Source organism: Lates calcarifer, linkage group LG2, assembly GCF_001640805.2.
Source record: "Lates calcarifer isolate ASB-BC8 linkage group LG2, TLL_Latcal_v3, whole genome shotgun sequence".
NCBI classification, from domain to species: Eukaryota; Metazoa; Chordata; class Actinopteri; family Centropomidae; genus Lates; species Lates calcarifer.
Window position 1 is genome coordinate 6739413 of NC_066834.1, and position 27839 is coordinate 6767251.

Consider the following 27839-nt stretch of genomic DNA (forward strand, 5'->3'; position numbering starts at 1 on the left):
GGGCTGGGACCCGCTAAGGGGTGAAAAGAAAATACTGAGGGGTCATGAAATTATTCACAAGACACAGGAGCAAAAATTTTATGCTGAATACAACTCTATCATTTTTCAGTCTTCTTTCTAAACTTTACTTTTTTCTCATGAATTATTGGCCTCTAAGACAAAAATAAATAAACTATTTGGTCATAACTAATAAACATATGAGCAGTTACAAGTAGACATTCCCTTGTTTTATGGGGTCACAAATCAAAAAGAACCACTGGACTACAAAGGCTGTAGTGACTACCGTGTTGGCCTTGAGCTGAGGTCTCAAACATTAAGATGATGTAAACAAATGTTTAATTGTGTGTATGCATATCAAACATATTTAACAAACATTTTTGTTGAACTTACAATAAAAAGTTGTGTATATATACATATATATATATATATGTATATATATATATATATCCGCAGCGGATCGATAGATGACAAGGCATAAAAAATATACATAATTGATTATTGTGCAGTCCCTCTATGTTGTAGTAATGAACACAAGATGCTAATGATGTAAAACATAGTCTAAGAAACAACTCCCTACTAAAACCTGAGATTCACATTAAAGCAAGATGGTTTCAAGTATCAACTTGTTACCACTACAGGAGAGCAACAGTGTGAGATGCAGCTACAACAAACATGATTTGGTTTGAAAATGGTTCTGAAATGTTCAGAAAATTAGTATTTCTGCCATCGCAAACAGATAAATACTTTGAGACATGAGAATAATTACTCGGACACAACATTGTCCTGTAAGTAGTTATTTGATGGTGCACACAAAAACTATTTCAGGCAGAAAAAAATTTGATTACACTTACGCTTGATACAGGTTGATACACTTTGTTACAGTACAAAATGATATCAAAAAACAACCTTTTGGCTTGACTTTATACAAAATCATTTGCTCTTTCAGGAGCACTTTAACTTTCTGTACAGCACTCAAACTTGACAGATAACAACCTTGCCTTTATTTTAATGTCAAAACACTTACAGTATTCCAGTCATTACATGTGTATGTCTCCTGTGTGTGTGTGAGAGAGAAAGAGAGACTGTCAAAGCATAATACAATCAGGTAGCCACATCAGTGCTCAAGCTGAGACCACCCAGCTTGAATGTCTTCCAATACAGGAAAAACACACACAAACAAAACAGAAAAAAAACTTTTCAGTAACTGATTTTCTACATCTACGGCCTGCGCTGCAGAATCACAACTGATGAAAGGTTTTCTTCCAAAGTAAAATGTCCACCATTTAAATAAAAGCGGCGCCCACTCGGCCAAAGTTAATTTATGATCTTCGTTAAAAATAAATGAATTGATTGAGGACAGGAATCATTTATGCAATGATTGACTTCAGGGAACAAGACGTCTTATCCGACATTTTGAAATTAAACCCTTCAACACTTCTCAGTCACATAATTGAGCATTCCTGTTGTTCAGTACCTATGAGTAATAATGCTCATGACTGCATACATTCACTGACTTGCATAAACTAAATTTGACAGTCTGTAACAGATGCAGTCTTTCAGAAACCTTTTATTGCATTGTTAGAAATGATGCAGTGAGACGTTCACTGCCTGTACCTGAACTAACTTTCCCAACCTTTTGTGCAGAGCGTCCATCCTGAAATTCTGACTAGGGAAAAAAATACTTCTGACAGACATCTGAGGGGGACAAAGCTGAAAAACCTATAATGTGTGTGTGTGTGTGTGTGTATTTGTGCGCACTGGCAATGTAGAGGTAACTTAATTGATAAATTATGGCCTCCAGTTTATAATAAGGCAAAAAAAAAACCACTAACATGAAAAAAATGATGATTATGCTCAAACATCTGATATTACTTACACATCTGGAAATTATGATTTCCTGTAATGTGTATGTGTTTTAATGTGAAAGTAAACTGTGTTCTGTTAATTAAAAAGTAAAATTGTTCAGCTCAGGGCTTTAATTTTACTGTTTAATTATACTTGTAAATTCTATTTCCCAAGATCTAAATGCTGCTTCAAAGCTTTCTCCACACTGCCAGGAATAACATTCTGAGAAGGATTTATTTATCTGTTGGTCCTCAAGTACCAAGTATGAAATACCCAACATGTATAACCTTTTAACTCCCTGCAGGTTTCTAAAATCCCCAAATTCAGAAAAAATACAGAGGACGTGAGCTCAGCATCCTCAGTGGTGCCTACGACCCTGGTTAAGATGGACTGACGCTGCGCTACATCCCTGTAGAATAATACATGTTTGTGTGTGTTTGGTTGCCAGTGAGAAAAGAGAGTGCCTTTATCCTCTATTGTTTGGTCTGTTTCAGCTTCTCGATGTGATGACAGAGTTTGAGCGCTGGGCCCAGCTTCAGTCCCATATATTTCATAATGACATCACTGCGCAGCAGCATCAGAGCCTTCCCATCAATCTCCTGTGGAGGAAGAAGCACGCTGTCAGCAGCAGGGCACATTACAAACACTTCCTCTCACATCATTTCGATAAAAATGACGATGACTTGATTAAGGCGTGCAGGAATGGTGGAAAATTACAGTCTGATTTGCCTTAAGCATGGACACTAACTGCCAGGTATAACCAGGCGACTTATAAATGATACAGCGCAGTCAGTGAAAACCAGCATAGCCTTGCAGGACAACTAAACAGAACAAAAAAAGTTCATATAGATGAAATACTCACGTGTTTCCTGAACAGTTCAACATGCGGGCCGAGCGTTTGGGGATCAGCCTCTTGGACAAACCGTATGACATCATCAACTGACCAGGAAGAAGCGTCGTTCCCTGAACCTTCCTTGTCCTGTTTCATATGGTCTGGGCCTGTTGTTGAGCTAGCTGCTGTAATCAGGGCAAGAGAAAGAAAAGTCAAATCAAACTGATACCTTTGTTAAATATCATACCATCTGCTCATGGTTTTATTTATCACTGTTACAGTCAGATGTTCAAAAGGCCTTGGGTCAGACGTCTGAAATCTATGAAATTTAGGCTACGTTCACAATGACATTCGCTCTGTGTCATTGAGCATTCAGTTGCAGCGCTTCTCATTCATCTGAATTTGGGCAGTGCATTTACACAGCAGGGGGCTCACCGCAAACAACACAGCATCTGGTTTAAATGCAACACAATGGGATGTCGTCATGAAAAGTGCTGCAATGGCCGATCACATAAGTAGACGATCAGACCAAAGATACCCAAATGAGGAAGAATCTTATTGACCATGAGGCACTGTTCAATGCTGTAGTTTACCTAGAAAGTGGCACCATGATGATCCTTTCAGTGTTTTACAACCCTGTCATAAAGGAGTGCAAAGACATAGATCACCATCACCATGTCACTTGGCATTTCATCAGTCTTAAGTTGGAATCTCTGGTTGGTATTTTCAAATTGGGTTTATGCTGGCAGCATGGCTAACCAAAACATTCTGGAAACTTCTTTGTGTTTCACTAGCATTCACAGGATGAGAGATGGCCGAGTACAATGGTTATAAACAAATGCCCATATAGCACACGCCACCTAACGATGCAGATAATTTTGCCCAGGTGATTGTGTGTATGCATATTTATTCCTACCCTCCACTCGTCTGTGTGCACACATTGGGCCAAGATCAGCCGGGTTGGAGCTGACTCGTCGTAAGGGCGGTGGTGTGTGTGTGTGTCCGGGGTAATATGGCCGCTCCTTCTTTGCTGCTCTGTAGTCTGATGCGGTGTGAATGGAGCGGGTGCTGGGAGCAGAATCCTTTGTGGAATCATCATTGGCCAGGCCGTTCTCAGTGTGGGACGGCGGTTCTGCTTCAAGAAGAAGTGAGAGTGAGATAAAGACTCTGTGAGCACAAGAACTGCTGCATTATACTGGACCATACCCACAGTCATATGGTGACTGACTAATAAATCAGGAGAAGATTTACTCAGTCAGACATTTGTTAGTTCTTGAATGATGGAGATAAAAAGCATCAGGGACAAAGCACTTAGAACACATTCCACTGATAAGATCACACAACAGAAATAAACAGTTGTTAATGCAAAAATTGAAAAACGATTTTCCATCCATCTAGATCTGTAAAACATTTCCAGCAAATTCTGTCTCTGACATCAAAACATCATAAAAGCTGTCTTTATTATATCTTTTTCTGTTTTCAAATAGACTGATAGAGAACAGCACTTTACAAATGTTAATTACAAAACCCAAGCGAGGCTACTGGGGCAGTGGTGGGTTCAGCTCTCCATTGAAGGTCTTGAGAAAACTACAAATTATTCTTGCAAGAGAATAAAGTTAGATTTCCAAGCAAAAAAAGTAGCCTACCAAACCCTGTTGTGTTGTTTTCATTTGGCTGCTAAATCCTACTCTTTCTGAAACAGTTGGGTGTGTACCCAAGCAACATGGTTTTGACATAAAAGCAAAGACACTGTTGACGTGCTCCATAGCAGTGGGTGGTGTCAGTGAGTCATTTCAGAGTTTACCAGCCACCATCAACAACGTGAGCTAAGGTTTTTGAGTCTGTATTGTTTGTTTTTAATTTAAACAGTATAGATGGTAACAAACTGCATTCCATTATCATTTTACTCATTCAGTGTTCAGGTGGTTTTTAACCAGCCGACTTATCTGGAGAGGTCTTCACACAAACAAGCAGACCTGATAGTTAAAACAGGTAAAAACACTGAATAAAGCAGTTTCGCTTTAAAAATCAGCGCTTCTCCAATGCTCTTTGGCAGACAGATTGTGCCAGGAGGACCTGCAGGCTGTTAGCTGAGCTGCCATTAGCATTAGCTCAGTTTGCTTCTAGGTGCTCATCTTATCTTTTGTCACCCCCACCTGACTTGGTCTTGTTGTAGAAGCGTGTGTTGTTGTTGTAGGGGCTGAACGGCTGTGAGCTGAAAAGACTGTCACTTTCCAGATGTTGGCACATGTTCTCCAGGAACCGCAGCACAGACGATGCACTGGAGGCAGAGGGCAGCTTCACGTAGCGGATACCATGCTCTGACCGCACTGGGGGGGGGGGGCAGATCATAAACAGATATTAGTATGTGTGCAATATGTACATGCACACGCTGTATACAGTCACAGCTAAAGAAAAACAGCAGATGGTTTAGAGTTAGCACCCTCCTTTTATAAGCACACACACACACATGTTTCATCCAATCCCACACTGCACTACACCCTCCCACCCAAGCCAAGCCTGCTCAAATCCACAAATTAAAACCCCCCTCCCCACCCAACCTCACCCATAGCCTTCCCAATCTGGCCCCCCTAGGGAGACCCAATCCCAGAATCCCAAACCAGGTTAGATGCACATGTCACTTCTGATTACAGAAACAGTGCTCACATCAGCTGCTGCCACAGGCACTGTCTTTTATTCCTCCTCTCTTTCTACCCCCCTTCCAACACACACATACACACTGACACACACACACAACATTCATGACCCATGAGTGTGAGCTTAAACCAATTTCACCTGGCTGATTGCCTATCCCGGTTATATAGCGTTAGGAATACATTAGAATTTATTTAGCACTGCTTGTTAAGAAGTGACTATTAAAGGAACAGTTCAACATTTTGAGAAATATGCTTTTTCCCTCACTTGCCAAGAGCCAGATAAGAGGTCTGACTTTCATATTGGTATGGCAAATATGAAGCTGCTACCAGCATTAGGTGAGCTTAGCTTAGCATAAAAACTGGAAACAGAAGGAAATGGTGAGCCTGGCTCTGTCCTAAGATAACAAAATCAATGTATCAGCTCTAAAGCTCACTAATTAACACGTCATATCTCATTTGTTTAATCTGTACAAAAGCTGAGGTGTCATTGACACTTCAGACAGTTTCTTGGGGGTTAGAACTAGTTGCCAGGCAACCCACAGAGACTCTAGGAAGTTAATGTGCTCGGGCGAGAAAAGGGAATAAGCAAATTTCCCAAAATTTCGCACTATTCATTTAACGATCTGAATTTGGGCAGTGCATTTAACTTCCACTGGAGTAGTGTTGAGACAGTTAGTTGAATAATCAATGTTAAAGGATAAACAAGATAAATAATTAATCAACAATTTAATCACTTTGATTGTTTGTAATTTTTCAAGCAAATGTGAAATGTGAGGATTTTTTTTCAAGACATAACTTTGTTTGCTAAGTTTCTTTCAGAGAGAATATCTTGTGGTGTTTGCTGCGTTTACCTCTAATAACCTCTCCTCCTGTGTGTGACTGGCTCTGCAGGAACGACAGCAGTACAGACGGCTGGTAAGTACAGTCCACGCAGGCCTGAACAGCTTGCTGAAGCACAGCATTGACCGGAGCTGGACCAAAGTGATCCGGGAGTTGCTGCACTAGTTTTCGGTCAAGATGCGGGCCATAGTCACCGTGCTTGTTGACGTAGACACAAACTGGGATGTCACAAAGAGAAGAAAACATCAGCAAGGAACAAAGAAAACTAGACTTTTTCATCCTTCTCAAAACAATGGAATATTTTACTACGATCTATTGTACACAGTATACATAAGTGAACATTCAAGCATCTGATTTACCTGTGCAAACTACATTTGAGTTGTTGCTGTGGTTGTTGTCCACTGAGACATGGCTAGAGCTCAGTCTGGTCTCAGGAGGCGGAGCCGTAACTGATGATGACCCCAGGGACTGCACCACCCGAGGCTTCTTCTGGGGCAAGAAACAAACAAACCCTATCTCATTAACTCTCTGTAATCTACAAAGACTGTTAGTTAATGAGTTATTAAAAGGTGTGTCTTAACCCTTTCACTGCTACACATGAAGCTGACGAAGCTGTTCTCAGTACATTTTTATCCTGCATAAACATTCACAAAAAAACCCTCCCTTCTTTCCTCAAATACTCCACCTCTGACCTTGTCTCCTCTTTATCAAAATCATTCTTGCCGTAATACATAAAACATAAAATGGCAGAGTCAGTGGCCTGCAGCATAACAGATTACAGCTCTTGTGACATCTCACCTTGTTCCTAGGCTTGGGCCCTCTCTTCTTGTGTGGTCTGGGGGCCAGTTGAGCCTCAGAGCCAGTTCTGGCAGGGCTCTGTGATGCTCCATTTACTGCTGCTGCCGCAGCAGCCTCAGCCGCTGCCTTCAACAAAGCAATAGTCTGGGATTTGGGACGACGACCTCGGACACCCTTGCGAACGGGGAGGGGTGGCAAGGGATTGGGCAGTCGGTACGAGGTCTGCATGGAGGAGGAGTTAGAAGAGGAGCGACGTGTAGTGAGGGAGGCTGAGGTGGAAGAAACGGGGGCAAGGAGTGCACCAGGGAGGGTGACTGGAAAAATGAGATACAGCAGGGAGAAAGAAAGAAAGGGAGAGATAAACAATGTATCAATATATCATTCATACACAAAGGCTTCAAGCAAAGACATGAAAATCAACGGGCATAGTTTGCACCACTAGATGCGTCACATTTCTCCACACCTCAGTCGCAATATTTGAGGTGTTGAACCAGTTTTTCCGAAAATTTCTAAAATAAATTTGGAAAGAAAGACAAAAACAGAAGCAAAATGAATAACTGAGTGGCCCTACAGAGGAGATTTGTTTGGATTTTGAGATTGGCAGGTCCTTTGTATTGAGCCCCTCCCTACACTGAAATCAGAGTCAAAAGTCACGAGCCTCCAGAGACCTGCCTGTTAGACGATTCATCAAACCTTGTGCTTCCAGCAACACAACAAAAATAGTGGTTATGGCGATCAGATTTATACTCTTTTCCACAAACAGCACTCCATGTTGGGATTCTTGGGGCCTACACCAATAGGATATTTTAAAAAATCTGAAAACAATAAATCAGTAAAACCTTTTGAAATAGAAACATTTACCATAACATGGGAGTTTTCCTATGAATTATTTAAATTGTGACCAAGATGTGTTATGATTGAGGGAAAAAAAAACAATAATAGTATATAATAAACTTTACTGGATTATCAAATACTAAGAATACAGTAAAACATACAAAACAAAGGACACAAACATATAAAAAATATTTAAAAAATGCTTAGCTATAATAACCATTGAATCAATAAAAGTGTGGTATATACAGCATGTATTAAGCTTGGATTATGAATTCATTTCTGATTGCTGAACTAGCCCATTACCCTGTTCATCTATGTGTTAATTCATGCCTTAGTTACCTGTTGTCTTTTGTCTCTGTCTGAGCAAAGCTTTTTCTTACTGTGTTTCTTACTGTTGTTTTCTTACTGATGTATGTCAACAGATTGGACTGAGACGTGTTGTCAAACGTGACTTCTTATAACTCATCAGCTGACCCACACACAGGCACCAATATACTGGAATTGCTTGTGTCAATATTAGAAATGTCATTGTTCTGTTCAAGTTTAAACTCCTAATGTATCTGGGTGTTTTTAAATAGGTGCAGCAGTTAAACCAAACCACTTGAAAGAATTCTGTTAGTCCAGGTTCTGGTGTGTGAGTCCCATGAAAGTGTTAATGCTGATTGTCGGCTACAACTGATCTTAATATATTTTTGCATCAAAATATCTAATTAAACAAGTCAAAGTGGATGACTATTTCTTATAGGCACTGTATCTATAGGCCCTTTTCCACAAAGACTGTGCTATAATGCCTTGTTACTTTGCTTGTTTACACTGACCCAAACAAAGTCGGAGTAATGCTGCCTCAGTGTGTGATTTTAGATAGTATGCTGGCATCACGGAGTCAGAGGCATGATGTGTAACAGAAAAGCATCAGCATCAGTCTGTGTTTGTCCCGCTGTGCCAGCTCTCCCTTTACACAGGCGTCAATTTGGCTGTGTTACTACTTCAGCTGCCGGCTTAAAGGTGTGACAATTTTGTTGCCAACATCCTGCATTCATACCTTTTATACAGGACAGCAACAGGATGTATGAAAGGGATGATAAACTACAACCAGCCAGTAATATCAGTGAAGCTAGTATATCAGACTACCTTACACTGATGTTAAAAACCTGTGACATCCTGGTGGCCTAGGCATTGTGGAATGCTGATCATGTAATCATAATGTCCCAGTTTCAAGTCTAGCTGCTGAGTCCTATGCTGCAAACCATCCCTCCTCATGCTCCCGTTGTTTCCTACTTCTATTCACTATCCAAATAAAATAAAATAAAAAACTACCTAACTAACTAACTTAAAAAACTACCTAGCAACCTACTTGTAGACACTGAGGGATAATCTCTGATTTAGGACTAGGACTTAGGAAATAAATACTATTCTAAAATGTAAATCAGCTTAAGCACTAAATATAAAGAAAGTGACAACAGCCTGTGAAAAAAGCGATAGCCATTGTTAGGAAGAAAAAAACACACAAAGCAGTGGCCCCACCACCCAGCTTCTGTCTTCATTAGTCTGAGCGTGACTCTGTGATATAATCACATAATCATCAGGGTATGTGACAAAGACAGAGCGCAAAAGTGAGAGACTAAGAAAGAAAGGGCAGAAAAAGAAAAAGATAACCATCTCCTATTTCAATACAAACGTATTGCTTGGTGAGAGCAGGGGCCTGAGAGTGCATGTGGAGACTCTCAGGGGGCCGAGGCTTTTATTAGAGCCTCCTTCACTGAGGCGATATAGAGCGACTATGGAAGGTTTACAGTATTCTCTGAGGGCCAACTCGGGGCACCCTGAAAGCTGCTTAATTGGGAAATGAGTGAAAGTGGGAGTAGAATAGGGGGAGCGGTGTTTTGTTTCACAGGGCGAGAGTTCATTTGCTCACCAGGAGTGGTCACACAAAGCCAGCTCACAGCAGAACAGCGACACCAACCTGCACGCACAGTGGCACGCTTATTCACACTGAGCTAGAAGCCATAAGCCCTACAAAGGCAGATCAAAAAATGTTTGCAGGGTACCAATCAGTAGCAGTGGGTTTTAATTCACCGTAGGAAATCTGAGTCAGGGGCCCTCTTTGATCTTTGCCTGTTGTAAAAAACAAAATCCAATCCATTCACATTATGTGACAGCCACCAAAGCAACATGTACCATTCCTACACTACTGATTAATGTCATATTCTACCACATATTAGTTTATCATCACATTTATTTCAAAAACACTAATCACCTCTGCATTTTAAATTCAACTTTCATAAAAAAAAATCTGCTTCTAAAGTAACCTCATTCCACACTGTCTGACAGTATCATATATATTTTGTATTAGCTTGTTCAAGCTCTTCGTTGAAGTCATATTTTGTTTACACTGAAAGAAATATTCAAACCTGGAACACTGTGTGTCTTATGGCTGAAACATTTCATCAAATGGAAATATTCAAAGTGTCTTGTGCATCATTTTATACACTATCTCCCCAAAAGTGCAGCCTGACATATGTGGTATGTATGGAAACTTTCTCCACATGAATATAAATTAAAACCCAGAGGGTCTGAACAGTGTTTGGCTGCATAGACTTAATGACTGAGCTGCAGATGGGAGGCTGCTGGTAAAAGGCTTAATTACCAGACCAGGTACAGTTTGTGGCAATTTCAGCTCCTTAACTACAAATCATTTCCAAATGCATAATATTAGTGCCCTAACAAATACCATCATTATCAATGAATCCACCTATTACTTTCTGAATTAACTAAAAGGCCAATAAAACAGTAGAAAAATGCTCAAAAAAGCTACTTTCTCAAATTGCTTATTTTTTCTGAACAGTATACATTTTTCCATTTAAAATGATATGAAAAGCTAGAACCAGCAAATGTCTGGTGCTTTTGCTCAGAAAATAAGTCTAATCAGCTGGAGTTAATGTGAAATGTTATTTGTAGTAACTTAACTAAAACATGCAAAAACATTAAGATAAACTCAAACAAAAAATAATAATTAGTCCTTAAAACAAAAAAAAGTTGTCCCTAGCATGCATACGATGCAACAAAACAAAGACATATGGTACTGATCAAGACTATATAATTCCAGCTCGACCCGACGACCTGTGTAAGCCACAGCCCGAGGAAACGTGCATGTGTGTGTATGCAAGTGTGCGTTTCTGTTCTGCACACATGAGAACGGGGTCGTTGAAAAGTGTGTCTGCTGTCTGGGGGGGGACTATGGGGGGAGGGGCACCACAGAGTTGCCTCTCATCTAATTACACCCCCACCCCCCCCTCACACACACACCCGTACATGCCCAGCACCCTCAATGGAAACAGCCCGTTCAGTCACACACACGCTCACACACACAGGATGTTCTTTTGAGTAAATTTGTGGCAGTATGAAACTCATGAACAGCAGATTCAGGTGTGTGTGGCTGTGCATAGATAGCAGAGGAGGGGAAGTGACTTAAATTGTGTCAGGCCACAAAATATAAACACAACAATGTCTTCCTGTGCAAATTGTCATGCTTTCAAAACACACATCAAAAAAACAACATTGTTCTACTCTGACTTGTGTGGATGTTCACCTTTGAACTCATCACACAACTTGATGTAATAAAAACACAGATGCATAAAATCAGTGTACTGAGAATATTTGATATCCACTAATCCTTTCCTGAGCCATTTCCAAACTAATTCCTGAAGCTTTACACACACAAAAACACATGATCAAAAACACATGCACTTCCAAACTTAATTACAGCCAATAATACTGTGAAATCTTCGGGCTCTGAGTCTGTGACTTGCAGTGGCCATTAGTCTCTTAGAATGAATCTGAATGAATGCAGGTCATTCCAAAGGACAAAGAAAACAATGTGAAACAGTAGCTTTACTTATTTACACGCAACAAGGAGGTTGCTGCTGCACTTGTGTGATGACACACAACTTTTATCCTTCACTTCCCTTTTTTATGCTTCACAGAGACAATAAAATGAAGGCAAAGGTGTGTTGTTTTTATCTAAAACATTCAGCTGTTCAGGAACAGAATTATCACATCTGAACAAGCATTTTTTTAAAAAACACTACTACTACTTCCTGAACTGAAATCACTGAGTTTGACTATGCACATCGTTCATTGATGCTCATTCAGTACATTTTAAGACATTTCTCATGTATCAAAAAAGGAACACAGATACTTCCACAAAAATATAGTCTCATGAAACATGTTAGTGCAACATAAATGTGCCAGCACTTAATTTCAGTATACTACAGTACATCTGCTAAACCTAATAATAAAAACATTCTTTCAAATAATACACAATAATATGTTTTCATTCTTCCATTTATCTAAAAGAACAACTTGGTAAACATATCAAACTCACCAGGAAATCCCCACCAAAAAGCAGAACTTCAATGCTACCGTTGTGGCTTTCCTTGTAGTAGCAGCACTAGTAGTAGTAGTAGTAGTGGTGGTGGTGTAGGTAGAGGTAGTGGAAAATGATGTTTGAAACAATACTAGTCACTCAGTACATTTGCTTCCTGGTTCTTTCTTTGAAACAACTCTTTCTCCATTAGCTGGTGTTGACTTGTTGACTTGCTCTGTCTAACTTTCTTTAAAATTCCCTCCTCATCTACACTTCATTGTCTGATTTCTGTCTCTCTATCCGCTGCTTTCTCTCTGCTGTCCCTTCCCCGTCTCTTTTCTCCCGGCAGTAGTCCACAACAAAGCCCACGCTACTGCTCCTGCTGCTGCTTCTGCTGCTGGTTGAAGCATGCAAAGCCTCCCTCCCAATGAATGAGCAGGAGGAGGAGGAGGAGGGTGTGTGTGTGTGTTTAGATTTGCATAGAGGGTGGGGAGGGGTATAGTGAGGGAGGGAGGGTTTGAAGGAAGAGTGGGTGGGTGGATGTGGAGGTGGGGGGGTTGAGCCCTTTATTCATGTTATCTGTAGGCCATATCGACAGTCTACATCAGTCACCTGCTTCTCGGCAAGCCTCTGGGGGGTGGGGTGGGGGGTGTTAACGGTGGGGCTCCAAGATCGAGTGGGGGATGGGAAGAGGGGTTAGAGGAGGTGGGGTTGGGGGGGTAAAAGGTTAAACTGGATCAGAAGGGTCCTGATTGAAAAGGGGCAAACTCCTGGAGTTGGTGCACACATAAGCAAGCTTTCTCTCAACATACACACACACACACACACACACACACACACACATATACTCTCTCACGGCCCAGAAGGAGGTCCACCCCTCAGTGTAACTCTAGCCTATTCAGACATTCCCTGATGAAAGATGGCCAGGTCCAGCGCCAGGAAACAGTGGCATAGTCGGATATCACCCCGACTCTGGAACAATGTGGAGCGGAGCAGACAGAGGAAGCCTGCATGGGAAAAGTCCCTTCAGTCTTAGACGTCTTAATCTGCTTCTAAACGGACAAACAGGAGCGCTAATGTTGTAGTTTCAAAAAAGGAAAAACAAAAAAACTCTTTGATATGAATGTCTGCAGCATGGTGTTCCTTAAAGAGATATGGCTGTCTATTCTTGTCAGTACCCCAGCTGGGAATTTGATTTGTTTAGTCTATAACAATCAAATCTCAAAGACGGTTGATGACATTGAAATAAAAGAAGCCTCGTATATGTTTATACACTTTATATTTTAGGAAAAAAAACACTGATAAAATTCCTGACATTTTTTAAATGAATCCCATAAAATAATGTCCAAATGCATTACTGACCACCTTGTTTCTGTCCATTAAAGTATGTAGAAAATTAACTAATAATGTAAGTTTTGACTAAATCTAGAATATAAGATGACAAAAATAGTATTACTTTGCTTTAAATAGACAAAAACAACCACGTCTGTGTCTGCTAACAGAGACATGCTGTATTCTTCATGCATTATTCAGAAAGCATTTTGACCCACTTTAACTAAGATGCACCAAAATAAAAATAATCAAAAAAAACAATTTTGCATGATGATGCTTACTCTTACTGTACAAAAAGAAAATAATTAGACAACCAATCTTGTCATCCTCTCTAGCTTCTTACAAAAATGTGTAGCAGGGTCACAACAGGACAATTTTGATGAAAGCTAATTAGAAATCTTAAATGTAGTAGTAATTACAGAGTCTCTCACTCCTTCTCTCACATGCACAGCTAATTATCAGCTCATTAACACCTCAACCAAGCCCTACTTATTCACTTAGCCGCATACAAACATCACTGTCTGGTAATTTACATTATCCTTTCTTCCAGTGTTTTTTTCTCTCCAAATTGCACTCACATTCAGGATAAATGTGCGAGCACAGAACAGTTTTCACAGCAACAGATTTTGGCTGTAGCTGAGTCAGACCTCAGATAGATTGTTGTTGCTGTTGCACAAAGGTTTCTAGTTCTGGACTAAGTTAAGATGTACTAAACTGCCACAATATCTGGATAATTGAATCGAAAAAAAAAAAAAAAAAACATGGCTGACTGAGTAACCGCGTCAAACCACTCAGGTCTGTATTGGCAAGAAATGTTTGTCTTCTCGAAGAATTCAACAAGGACATTTTACTGGGAAAATTCAGCGAAGAGTATTACGATACAAAAAAACCCTCCAATAGTAGTCAGTACCTCTGCTTACTCATCAGCCAGACTCAGGATAGTTTCCAAATGAATCAACTGCCGATGCCCTCACTGCTGTATACTGCAGCAATATAACAGCATTTCCATTACATTTAGGTTTTATTACACTGAACAACAGTCTTAGGCTGATGTGAGGCATCCATGATTATTTGGTTTTCAGGCACCTTTGTAGTACCCTTTTTATACCAGAATTAGCATGTCTATGCAGGTTTTAAAAAGTAGGTAAACCCACTGAAGAAAGGCAAGGACTTTCCAGCAGACCAGCATGCCTCTCTGTTTTGTTTTTTTTAAATGGTCATGTTTAATGTCATGAATGCAGAAGGCAGCAAGTGGAAAACAGCATTGAGGCCTCAGGGTAAGTAAGGAGGTTCAGAGTAAGTCTGGTGGTCAGGCGGCTAACTGTTTCAATTTTAATAAGTCACTCATTATTTTTGTGAAACTTTCCAACAAGCATTACATAACCTAAGAGCAAAATCACAAATGGCCTACCACTGCAGACCAGTCTAAAATATCTTTGAGCTCAGATGCAGATATAAGGACATCATGTCATGGCAGCTCCTCTTATCCACAAGGATTAGTGTTTTATTGGCCAGACAGTCTTATATGGAACTACATCTGAACATTAATGTCTTTCTGGTGTATGGATACTTAAACACTGGATAGAGGCTGTAAACTTTACTGCCTCACAGCCCCAGGACTGAAAACATGCTCTGACAGACATGTAACTGCTGTCATCCATCAAGTGAGAGGGGAAAACCCAAACAAATACACACACATGTGCACACACCTCAGATTAATCAAGGTTGTCGGTCTGGGTTGTTTAAAGCCACATGTTCACTGACCAACAAAGGATGAAGGGGAGGAAATTGTTGGATGGAAGGTGATGTAACGTAACAGATGATTGTTATTTATTACACCTGCTAAACTTTATCACAACCTCCATTTTCAGAATCACAGGACTCTCCGTCCTGAGCTATTTCTCAAAGTGATTTTGATGGATGGCAATTGTCTAAATATCAGCCAAAGAAACTAAATAGCTGAACCTTGAACACTGAGCTTCAGCATTAGTGCAAATCACATAGCGACATACTCCTGTAACCGCTGAGTGTAATTACCATATAATTACATCCTGATTGATAATTAATAGTTCAGTACTGCCTGCACACTTAAACAATATCAACTAAAGCTCTAATTTCCACAGACACACACAGGGAATGTTTTGTCTCAGTGAGGCTCGGGGGTCCCACATGGCGTCACTGAAAAAATTAGGAGTATATAAGAACACACAGAGGGATGTGGTAAAATCTTTTTGTTATCTGAAGAGGTCTCAGGCAAATTTGCACTTTCATTATATAACAGCATTACTATTTTCAAACCAGCTTTTTTAAAAGCATCAACATCAGCTGATATCTGATTTTTTTTTTTTTTTTTTTTTTTTTTCCCCAAATGTCACAGAGGACTGAAGCGGCAAAAACAGAAGAATCCCCTGTTAAGGAGTTATAGTATTTATAAATACATAATCATGACAGATCAAATAAATACAAATACAAATATGAAATCTGTTATGTGTTCTTAATATTGTTTTAGCCACTGCTTGATTTTCTGTTGCTTTGTTTAAAACTTGTTATGCCACCGTCTTGGATCAGGTCTCCCTCACAAAAGAGGCGTCCAACCTCAAAGGGATTTATCTATTTAAATAAAGATTACACAATTAAAAATAAAATAATATGTATGTTTCCAAATTTGGCCAAAGAAAAAACAAATAAAACAGCCTCTTTAATGTTATATAAAAACCCAAATACACAAGTTAGGTAACTCCTCTCTAAAGAAAATACTCAAATGATGTGTGCTTCTAAATTTAAAGAAAATCCCATAAGTTGTTAAAATGATAAAAACATAAACTCTATGACTGCTTTTGGTATTTACAGAATGATAAAAAAATATACTAAACCTCACAGATTTTTTGAAAATTGTGATTTTGTTTGAGAGACCTAAATGTGCACATTAATTACTTTAAATTGTGGATACATTATTAAGCTGACAAGAATCAGAGGTTTTTTTTTTATAATGTTATAAAGTTTAAAATAAGATTACAATAGTTTCCTAAAATAATAAGATCTAAAGAAAAAGATAATACAAAAAAGATGAAAACTATATTTAGATTACCTTTGGCATTTCTCGCAATACTTTTTCCCTGCCCCTATCTAGAGACATAAGATAAGAAATATTTTTCAATAAAAAACAAAATACAAAGAAATGATGTGTGCGTTAACATGTTATGACAGTGGGTGACATCTTACATATCCCACGCATTTAATTTCTTCTAAAACCCCTTTGGATGCAAAACAGGACAATGACCCTATGGAAGGCTGAAGCATTTCTGAGTTATATTAGATGACAGACATCCTACATGTCTAGGAACACATGACTAAATCTGAATCTTTGTGGAAAATTCTGTGATTGTTGTTTTGCTCCAACTGCCAAGTTGCTTTGTCACATCTTTCACAAAGGGAAAAATGGAGCCAAGAACAGCCCAAACTATCGCACATTAAAAAAACAGCCCGTGGTTATGTAAAGCAGCACTACATGAGGAAAAGAGCAGAATCTGGAATCTATTCAAGCAACTCTGCAGACTCAGTGTGGAGGTCAGAGCTGTGGGTCACAACCCCACCAGCAAAGCCAGCCAAGTCAACACTGAGCAGAGGAAAAAACACACACAGGGCGCAGAGATGAAATTCAGGCCTCAACATTCCCAAACTGACTTGATTATTCCAGATTTTTTTTTATCTTTTCAACAAAATGGATAATAACACAAACAAGTGTCTAAAAGGCTCATAAGTCTGCATAAAGTAAATATTCAGTAAATTCTACATATATGTCCACCAGCACTCACTGAAATAATCAATGCTTAATTACCTAAAAGATAATTAACTGCTGATGTCACACAATGCTACTATCTTCTGATATTTATCCTATTATAAGAATAATAGAAGTCACACCAACACAGCATCTCTGATGATTACATTTAATGAATTATAAAATAACTGCTGAGCAATTTATGTACCCAAAATTCTGTAAGATTATGATTATTATTATTATTATAAATAATATAAAAATATTGCATAAATGCAATGCATGAATATTTTTCATAACCAGTGGGGAAAGTAACATAAAAAAGTAAATATATTGACAGTATATCTAAGTATTTTTTATTATTATAATTTTATGTTTTTTAATGCTGCTTTACACTTCAACTCATCATTACAACATTTCAGAGATGGATATTGTACTTTTTACTTAATTTTTTAAAAACTTTTTTTCACTTTTTATTTTTTAATAATCTCGTTGGCACAATCCGCAAGTATTATGTTTTTTCTTATTAATTGTGCAAATAAATACAGAAAAACTAAACTAAATTAACACTGCAAGCATTGATAAATTGAACTAAACTTGGAGTACTTTTTTAAAAATGTACAAATCAAAACAAATAAATAAATTGTGAGTGGGGCAGCAGATGTGTCTGAGACACATTCTGATGCAAAGTATGATCTATCTCTGTGAGATCTAGACCCAACAAAACTCTCCAGATTCAGACGCTCTGAACAGTCTCTATTTCTTGATAATGGTTCAAGTCTGGCTCCCACTGTTCCTCAGAGCAGTTGGACCCAGTTTCAAGGCTGATTAAGGAAAAGAGGAGGTGAGGACACAGAACAATCGAGATGATTCTTTTTGCCTCTGAGACTTTGTATCACCCTCAGAGTCACTAGATTAAATGTCAGTTGCCTGTAATAAGGAGGCAGACATGTCAGAACTTGTACTTGTGCTGCTACCTAGTGGTAATATGAGCGATATGAGCACCCTGTGATTGTTAAAAGGTGGGACTGCACTATGAAGTTCATAGAGGAAACCTGTGATATAAGTGACATCTTTTGTTCTTGAGAGACAAAACTGCTCACAGCACGTGGAATTCACAGTCTTCATGACTTGTATGTCAAAAACAAACTACACATTTCACACAATGCATGACAAGAAAAAAGTGACAATAAAAGAACACTTACAGAAGTTTCCAGGCGGCTGTAAGCTGTGTTTCGTAAGGGCACACCAGCCAACGGGGAAGATGTCTCTGGAGTCGAAGGGGCACCAGTAGTCGAAGGCTCCTCGCCAGCCGTCAAACATGACAAAAATCTCCTGACCTCTGACCTCTCCAACGGTGGCAGGACAAATCAGGTAAGGGTTCTTCCTGTCAACTGCCTCCAGCTTCATACCAGGCTGGAAGTAATTTTTAGCAGGGCTGGATGGTTCCTAAACACACAAATATATGTATACATATAAACAAGCAAATAAATACTGTACATTAATCTCTTTTTAAAGTCAAACAAATAGTAAAGATAGTAAAATAGTAAGATTACCATGGTGAAAACGTTCTTTTAAATTAATGTTAATTCAGTAATTATTTGAACATAATTTACATAATTTAGCATTTTTATTGTCACTAAACAGTAACTTGTTTTTCTGCTTGCAAAACGCTTCTTTCTCCACTTTTTTAAAATGATAAATACTGTATGCTTTTACCTGCACTGTCTCTAAGGTATATCTGGTGATTTGTCTCCCCCTTGTGTTTGTGCTGGTTACTGCCACAATCACAGAAATAAAACCACAACCCTTTGACATTGTAACAATTACTATTCCAGCCCTAGAGCAAATCTTATTTTAGATATTTATTTAAATGAGAATTATGTGTTATTATGTGAATTTATTCTTCAGTCAGTCTGATTACTGTTACCTTCTTAAAAGCAGAGGCAGGAGCCATCTCTGCTCCACTAAGCGTCCGCAGGAGAAACATGGGCCACGAGGAGGCGTTCATCCTGAAACCTGCAACAACGTCAAAACAGCACGGTTTATACTGGGGTGCCTTTTGTATTTATGGGTGTGTAAGGCCATTACGGACAAATTAATTCCTGGAAAAAAACATATTATTTAGTAGAATAGTGAGTGATCATTTGGTACACCCCCAGTTATTTATAGTTGCTAAGTAAGCACAACCTTGAGACTTTTATTCAGAGGATAGAAGGTGAGCTACACATGCAAAGCAAAATATGTCTACAAACAAACATACAGAACAATTCAGCATAAATGATAACTCATCACAACTAACAGCACATTTTCTCAGTTTTTCCTGCAATTAATACCAACTTACATGGTTCAACCTTCAAGTAATGTTTAGGAAATAGTTGAGTATTTCTGATTTTGCATCAATGTGATGAGGTTCTTTGATTTGTTGGGTATTAGCCAGGTATTCTGTTTTTATGGCTATATGCACAACAGCTATACATTTTTACAGATTAGCATTAAACAAATCCACCTTGCATAATTTGGCTGATCAGACCTCTGTTACAATTGAATTTGGGCAGAGTCATGTCACCAAAGTCCATGTATAAAGTTTGAATACAGCAGAGTTAATGTTAGTAGTAACATCTGTGCTTTTCCTGCTATGACATGTCAAAATGTCTGCTGTGAAGGGCAACAAAATTAACAGGAGAGTCAGCAAGATGTCAATCATGCACATGCCCCCATGGTCCTGATGAGTCTAATCAAGGAAAATAAAGACAATACCAATTGTGAGTGCACTATGAGTGTGTATACTCTTTAAAGAGCAAATAATATTTTCAATTAAAGGTGCTCTATCTCTATATAAGTTTTTTGCTACTGCTACATGGCCAACATTAGCATTCACAGCTGCTCACTTACCAAGAGCTTCAGCCATTGTTGCATTTACAAGACAAGAGGTTAGGATATGCCCTCTGGGCAGCACTACTTCTTCATCCTCTCATGGTGGACTGAGAGCAGACTGGAAGCTACAGTGACTCACTATTAGAGGAGGGGGCTAGCTGGTTAGCATGCTAACTTCAGCAGAAGAAATGTGAGAGAAATAGAAGTAAAACAAGAGTTAAGGTTAGCTTAGATTTCCATTGCTGGAGACAACTCTTAAAGAGTAAAGGAGTGAAGTTTAATGCTGAACTCGCAACCTTTCCTCTAGACTGGTAACTAAACAGCTGTTAATGCTAATGTTGGATATGTAGTGAGAAGAAAAAGTTACATACAGCACCTTTAAGTGTGCATGCATTCATCATAAATTGATTAAGATTTGATAACTGTGATTATTGAGATATTTCACTTCATTAAACAAACTCTAAACTAAAAAGTCACATGAAAACACAGAAGTATCTAATCGTTGGATGTACCAGTTTACAGACACTCACCCAGCGGTGGCTGCAGCATGTCTCCATTCCTCTCACAGGTTCCTATTGGCTGGATGTCTGACGAGTCAACCAGCCGCCAGAAGTCATTGGTGTTGTCGCTACCATCCAGACGTAGGCGTAAACGAGTACCCATCATGCCCATCACCGTTGCAATGCACACTGAGTTAGAGTTGCGAGGGTCCCGTGCCTCAAGTTTCATTCCTGCTTTGAAGTCATTGGAGGGGGGGACTCTGGACTGCAGACGGACACAATGACACCTTCAGTCGCTGTCATACATATTGTGAGGAGACTTATGATTGGACGATTCAATAAATGTTTCCCGACTTACATACCGGTACGATCAAATATTAAAGGAGACATAGTTAAACTGTGATTTCATTTAAGGAAATCAAGACAATACAGAAAACATTTAAACTAGACTTGGTCTCCAACATGTCAGGTCACTTAAGGCTTTTAAGGTCAGATCACTTACTAGTACTGTAAATACTGGGATTTCAAATTCACCGCATTAACCAAAACCAACAATGTGTTTTTCTCAGTGCTTGTTTGTTTGTGGTACTCAGCCAATTTTTTCCTACCACAGAAAATGGCTACAAATATAAACGTTGAACATAAACAGGAAGACTAACAAGAGTAAATAAGGTATTTGTTTGGGACTGTTCTCAGCTATGGACTAACAGCACCTGTTTATTTTACTTTATTTCAAAATAAACTAATGTGCCCACGTTCATTGTAACAAACATTAACCCTGACCATGTGGCTTACTGACATATTGTAAACATTTTTTGCGCAATAATGAAGCTCTGTGGCATAGAGTAAGAGTAATAAGATATATCAGGCTTTGGCTGCACAGACCACACTTGCGAGGATAATCCATGTACTGTTGGTTTTGGTGAAAAATAAATATCACCAGACTTATCCTTTTAATAGCACCTTCAACTAAGCAACATATATTCACATAACACCAGAATGACCGTGCTTGTCCTGAGCCATGGCAGACTGCATTTCACTATACAGAAAATGCATTCAAGGAAAATAAATGACAAATCACGTCAGTGATCAGCTACCTGTTTGAAGCAATTAGGCGACGCTGCAATGGAGGATGTTTCTCTCAGATAATCTTCCCAGCTGAATGGTTCTAGCAACATAAACGACAGACAAAAACTACAAATTACAGAGAGAAAGCACGGCAGTGACAAGCGTAAACTACAAGTACTGAAATGTATGACAGTGAATTGACCCAAACAAACAGGGGGTGAGTTCACAAAACATTTTAAGAGGGAAAAAAGTCTGTAATGCTTAAGAAATACTTTTCATGAAGAAACCTCTGAAGTGTAGGCATTTTGCCACAAATCAATAACAAAAATGTCAGCATTTTACAAAACTAAGTTTTATTTAAATAAATTCCTTAATAAACTATTTGGATGTGAAACAGATTGCAGAGAGGTAAATGCAGATCATGGAGGTTTATAAGAAATATGCCAATACATTTTCGTAAGTTATAAGTTCCCAGGACTTAACTGACAAAAGACAAAATAGGTTACACTGTTGTTCACTGTTAATGAAAACACTGACACTGGCTGTGACCATTAATGAAAGGATCAGCAATGAAGAGGAATAAGCCAGAGATCAGAACTACCAACCATTAGATTTGTCGAGGGCAGAGCCCGCTGTGATGCTGCTTCGCCTCTCCTTCTTCTCTTCTTTTTGATCTGAAATCAAAACGGTGATTGAACCACTCATCAGAGTTGGAAGCTTCTGACATGCAGACAGTAATTACTGTGAGAACGAAGGCATAAAACCCGTGATTGAAATAATTCTGACTAAAAGCAAAATAAATGTCAAAAGCTCAAATTATGTGGTAGGAAACGTCTGGTAGCATTTTGATTGTTTTGTGTGTTTGTGTTTTGTGGTGTTGAAGCCTGTTCGGTACATTTGTGTATAAATGAGTATCAGTGTAAGTTCAACAGAAGAACCAGAAAACTAGCATTGTGAAGGCCTACCTCTGTGTGGTGTTCGGCCCATGATGATGATGTTTAACGTGCTGCTGCAGAGGAGGTGAAGTCAGATAAACTGTTACCTACACAAACACTGCAGAAGAGACAGACACAATTCAAAAACTTCATCTACAGTATTGAAAAAACACCAAAATGCTCAGAGCTACTCCAGGAGGTTTTTGAGAAGGGTTTACGTGGTATTTCACAGCTCTGCCTTTATTACATTAAATTTAGGACCTTTTGGGACCATTTATTCCTATCTTGTACAATATTGTAAGTTTTATTCTCCCATTTGTCTCACACTCATTATTTTTATCATCTATTTTATTTTACTCTGTTAACTCCTGCTTAAATGTATCTTTTTAAATTGTCACTTTTTGTTGAATATTAGCAAAATGTTTTATTTTATGAAACATTTTATTTATATTTATTTTTAATTTTCCTATTTTCTTTACTTTATTTTATTCTATTGTATCTTATGTTGGTTAGGTTTAAAGGTTGGTGATTTTTTTCTTACTCTCTACAAATCCAAAAGACCAAAAAGACCAGTACCAACAATGAACTGTTCCAGCTCACAAGTACTGTCTGTGCAGCCAAAGCCTGATATAACCTATTCTTCTGTGCTAAAATACAATGAGCCACTCTGTTGCACTGGATGACATGTTCCTTCACTACCATGAACACATAGTTTATTTTGACTCCCACATACACAGTTCTGCTGCAGTAAATATCCAAGAGCCCCAAAAGTATTAATCCATGGCTGAAAATAGTCACCGAAAAATGCACCTATTACTCCTGTTTGAATAATGTTTGCTAAAACCTACAGAACCAAGCTGTTTTAGGAAACTACTCAATCTTCTTATAAAAACTTTAGCTATATATTTGTAACACATCTTAAACAATTTTTGTCTGTAGTAGGAATGAATGGGCTTCGGGAACAGTTCTACAGACAAAGACAGAAAGACAGACTAGCATACTGTGGTTTTGGTCTTTCATGAGACCATATAAAAAAACAGAATAACATTAGTGAAATTATTTAAAATGCATTCATACTCTCATAATCAAAGACAATCTTCAATTAAAATAAAACACTGTTTTGCTGCAGTGTGTTTCCTTCAGGGTTCATTCTGTAATTGTCATAGGTAATAGTTATTAATATTTTTTCTGATTGCATTACCATAATACTCTGACATGTAATCTGGTAATTAGAATTTTAATATAAACAGATAATAATAAGATAATATAATTTTCTGAAACTTTGTACATCAAAAACAGTTATAAAGGATACATCAGAGCCCAATAACAACATTTAATCCTATTAATCATTGTACAGCACAAACTCTAAGAACATGTGATTTAAAATAAAGCATCCAACAAATGGCATGTGTTGTTATTTCACAACTCCATATGAACTCCTTTGATCAGAATGTTTGAGTTACCAGCTTTACTACACTACCAACATTAACTCCTGATGCACTTTAAGAATAATTCATAAGATAAAATCGTTACCACACAGTTTATGCTGAAAATCTGGCCCACAAATCCAGATCAGGCTTGCAAAAACTCTCAGCATAGTCCCACTGCCTACAAAGCCCGCACATAGCTATTGCTCAACATGAAGCAGAAATATAATCCAAGGTGGCAAAGCATCAAAAAAAACAGTGATACATTCCAAATTGAATCCAGAAGTTCAAAGGATAAAATCTCTTCAGAGGCCAGACAGTGTCTCCTTTCCCTGAGATTAAAAATTTTAGCATCTGCAATGTATTGTGGCTGTCCCTCCCTCTGAAGACCCCTCTGTCTCTGCAGCGAATCCCATTGAGTCAGAAGAAGCCATAAAGATTCCAAGCTGCCATAAAAAGCCATTAAGATGTGTGGATGTGGGACATCTGCTGGCTGACATGAAAAGGATTCCAGCTCTGCTCCTTGCTCAGCTTCAGACCGCTTCAGTGTTTGCACTGGTCTGTCTGCCTCACTCAAGAGGGTCAGACAAAAACCGCCCCGCAGACCAGGAAGCACTTAATTTTTACAACCTCCATTTCCACTAAGGCAGCCACTGATCTGAGATTAGTGTAATGTTCACAGACCTGAGCAGTGAGAGGTCTGAAAAGTGGCCCAAAACCTGTTTTCAGGAGAGGCTGTAACTTTTGTTTGACAGAAGAAGCTGTCAAAGTGGGTAATATATTATTATACTTTGCAATAATAATAAAAACAATAATTTAGTGCAGCACTATGAAGAATTTTACTTTTTAAATATTCTATTTTCACACAAATGCTGTTATTTCATTGTGTTATTTCAAAGTATAAAGTATCTGAAAGATATTTTTCAATGATACTAGGGCTGAAACTAATGATTCATTTCATTACCAAATCAATAATCAGCCAGTTTCTTTTACAATTAGATAACTGATCGAAATGAAATGTGAGACATTTGTGAAGAATTCCCAACTAAAGCTCCTAAAGTTACAGGTGACGGCTTCAAACTGCTGAGCTTCTCCAACCATCCAGAGTCCAAAATTTTTAAATATTCAATTTACAATAAAACAAAATAGAGAAAAGCAACAAATCCTGACATTTAATAAACTGGAACCAGTGTGTTTGGCATTTGTACTAATTATCAAAAATTTCTGTTGATTAGTTTTTGATAAATAAACCAACTGTTTCAGCACTGACTGATCACATAGTTTCTTTCACGCAGAAAACTACAACAAACATCTTCATTTGTAATGAAACAATGTTTCAAATATGTAGAATGAACACCTACAGGACATGTGCTAACACAATTTTAGTGGAGCCATTATTTTTACCTATAGGAAGTCAAAAGAATCAAGAATTAAAATATCAGCACAAACCCAAAAAGTTTGTTTTTGGGTAAGGGGGCCGTCAGCAAAAACAAATGTCTGTCATCTTCACCCCAAAAAAGCTTTTAATTCATTTCTGTCTCTTCAAAAGCAAAACTGATTCCGAAAATTGTGAAAATGCCAAACAAAGCAAATCTAAAGCTGAAGCAAGAAGATGATTAACGGATTGGTCATTATTTTCTACCAAAAAAGCCCAATGCAGTAATTGCTGGGTTTCTCCAATGTGATCATTTGCTGCTTTTCCTTGTTTTATGTGACTGTAAAACTGAATATCTTTAGGTTTTGAACTGTTCTGTAAAAACAATTAATAGACAAAAATATTCATCTATTAATCAAGAAAATAACTGGCAGATTCATTAACAACAAAAATAGTCATCAGTCACAGCTCTGAGAAAATCCTCACAACAGAGGATCTGGAAATAGATCATAATTGACATATTTGACAAAAGAATAATCAATTATCTAACATACAGTGGCATAAAACAGAGGAGAATCAGTAAAACCCAAATTTTAGAAGCTTGAGCCACCAAGTCTTTGGCATTTAAACTTGAAAAATAACTTAAATCATAATCAACTGTCAGTAGTTAGTCCTACACTGACTGATCAACTAATCCTTTCTATTTGATGAATTTGACTTTTTTAAAAGGGTTGACGAAGTGAGTGCATGTAGGTTTACCCTGCAGCACAACCCTCTATTGGACTAAAGGAGGAAATTATCTTGTTTCTAAAAAAAAAAAAAAAAAGGACATTAGTGAGATCAACCTGCAGATCCAGCCTGAGAACTGTGTCCTCTCTGCCTCGCCTGGTGTTTCCTCAGTCAGGCAGGACAGTTCAGAGACAGGAGAGTGAGAGGATCACATTACTGCTGCTGAGAGGCTGAGGGGTGTGAGCCGCTGCAGGGCGTCACCTCCAGGATGGTAACTTAGGCTTCTTCTTTCATCAATAATTTTTCACCACAACTGTTTTCCTCGATACCAACATTTAAAGATGAGTTACATAAAAACCTGTGTGGAATCAGGTAGCACGTCTACTTGATCAATGAGAGTATTTATGTGTCTCATATGTAGGATCTAGGTTGGAAGAAGAGACTGAATAGGCAGAAGATAAAAATTAAATGTGAGGAAAAGTCTGTGACGCATTTTCATTTGGGTTATGGTCACATTTTGTGGGCGGGACAGTGCTCATTATACAGGCTAAACACTGCTAACGTTACATTACAACAACGGGCGATACTACGAGGCTGCAGGACCGTGCCGAACGGTTTCTTTAGTTGCAGCGTAATCCTCTGCAGGAATCCAGCGAACAGAAAGCAAAGGGAAATCTGCAGAGTTCAATGTAGCTACTGTACGCACCAAGCTCTCCGTCTGCACGGAATACAGTATAAACACGCTCTGCTATCTATCACTGCATGGACACACACAGCAGGAAACGCTGGGCGCTTTTGATCGCAGCCCCGGAAAAAAACAAACGAGCGAGAAACCCCGTCTTTTTGCAGCACACGAGAGTAATAATGAGATATGAGCCGTACCAACCGTTTGAACAGGGTATTTTGATGGGAGATTCCTCACTTTCTATCAGATGCAAGCCGCCATATTCGCTGCAGCTCCGCGCATGTCCACCACGCAGTGCTGTTATTCATATTTTTCCACTGGAGATGAAAAAAACCCAGCCCAGAACAGACATGGAGACAGAGACAGAAGGAGAAAATAATTAATTAGTCGTGTTACTCAGACGGATATTGTGTCGTGTTGGGGTTTGATAATAAACTACATGTCGTGTGGGAACGAAAACGTGAACATTTTTGCTTGCAGCTTCCTGTTTTTCGTGCAGGAGAAGGAGATGAGACAGATGATATACACCTGCAGACTGAACGGTTAGATGCACGAGAGAAAAACTACACTATAAGATACAGTAAAGACTAACATAAAATAAACAGACCAAATCCTGAAACCATTAGTTTTTTTTTAGAAATATAATGAACCAGCACGACTAAGAAAAACATAATTTGGAGATTATTGCTGGATCGATACCCAAATCCCCCCCCAAAAAAAGTACTAATACCACAGTGTAGAAATACTCTACTACATTCAAACTTTTACATCAGAAACAATACACAAGTATATTTGTACTAAAAGTACTCACTGTGCATATGTGGTTCTTCTTAGAGTGGTTACATATTATTTTATTATATTAGTCATATTGATGAATGTAAATGCTGACAAAGCTTTACTTTAATGTTGCAGCTGGTGGAGCTCATTTTAACCTCCACAAACTTTGGTCTGTAACAATACATCA

The 27839-nt window shown here is 38.5% G+C and overlaps 1 protein-coding gene across 4 annotated transcripts; it reads right to left on the bottom strand.

Moving 5' to 3' along the window:
* Window positions 1-978: 978 nt before the first annotated feature.
* Window positions 979-27367, bottom strand: scml2 (Scm polycomb group protein like 2). 4 transcript variants are annotated; one of them, XM_018683671.2, is made up of 14 exons: window positions 27077-27367; window positions 22690-22777; window positions 22330-22398; window positions 21754-21824; window positions 20687-20921; window positions 19210-19298; window positions 18485-18728; window positions 6973-7286; window positions 6534-6663; window positions 6186-6392; window positions 4834-5007; window positions 3594-3812; window positions 2708-2859; window positions 979-2444 (listed from the first exon to the last, which is right to left on the bottom strand). In XM_018683671.2, exons 2-14 carry the CDS (start codon window positions 22709-22711, stop codon window positions 2319-2321), a joined length of 2052 nt encoding a protein of 683 aa, XP_018539187.1. In that variant the 5' UTR covers window positions 22712-22777; window positions 27077-27367; the 3' UTR covers window positions 979-2318. The 4 variants fall into 4 exon arrangements, with proteins under 4 accessions (XP_018539187.1, XP_018539186.1, XP_018539180.1 ...); XM_018683670.2 differs by having other exon boundaries at window positions 2708-2862; window positions 6534-6660; window positions 27077-27366; XM_018683664.2 differs by having other exon boundaries at window positions 2708-2862; window positions 27077-27365.
* Window positions 27368-27839: the final 472 nt, after the last annotated feature.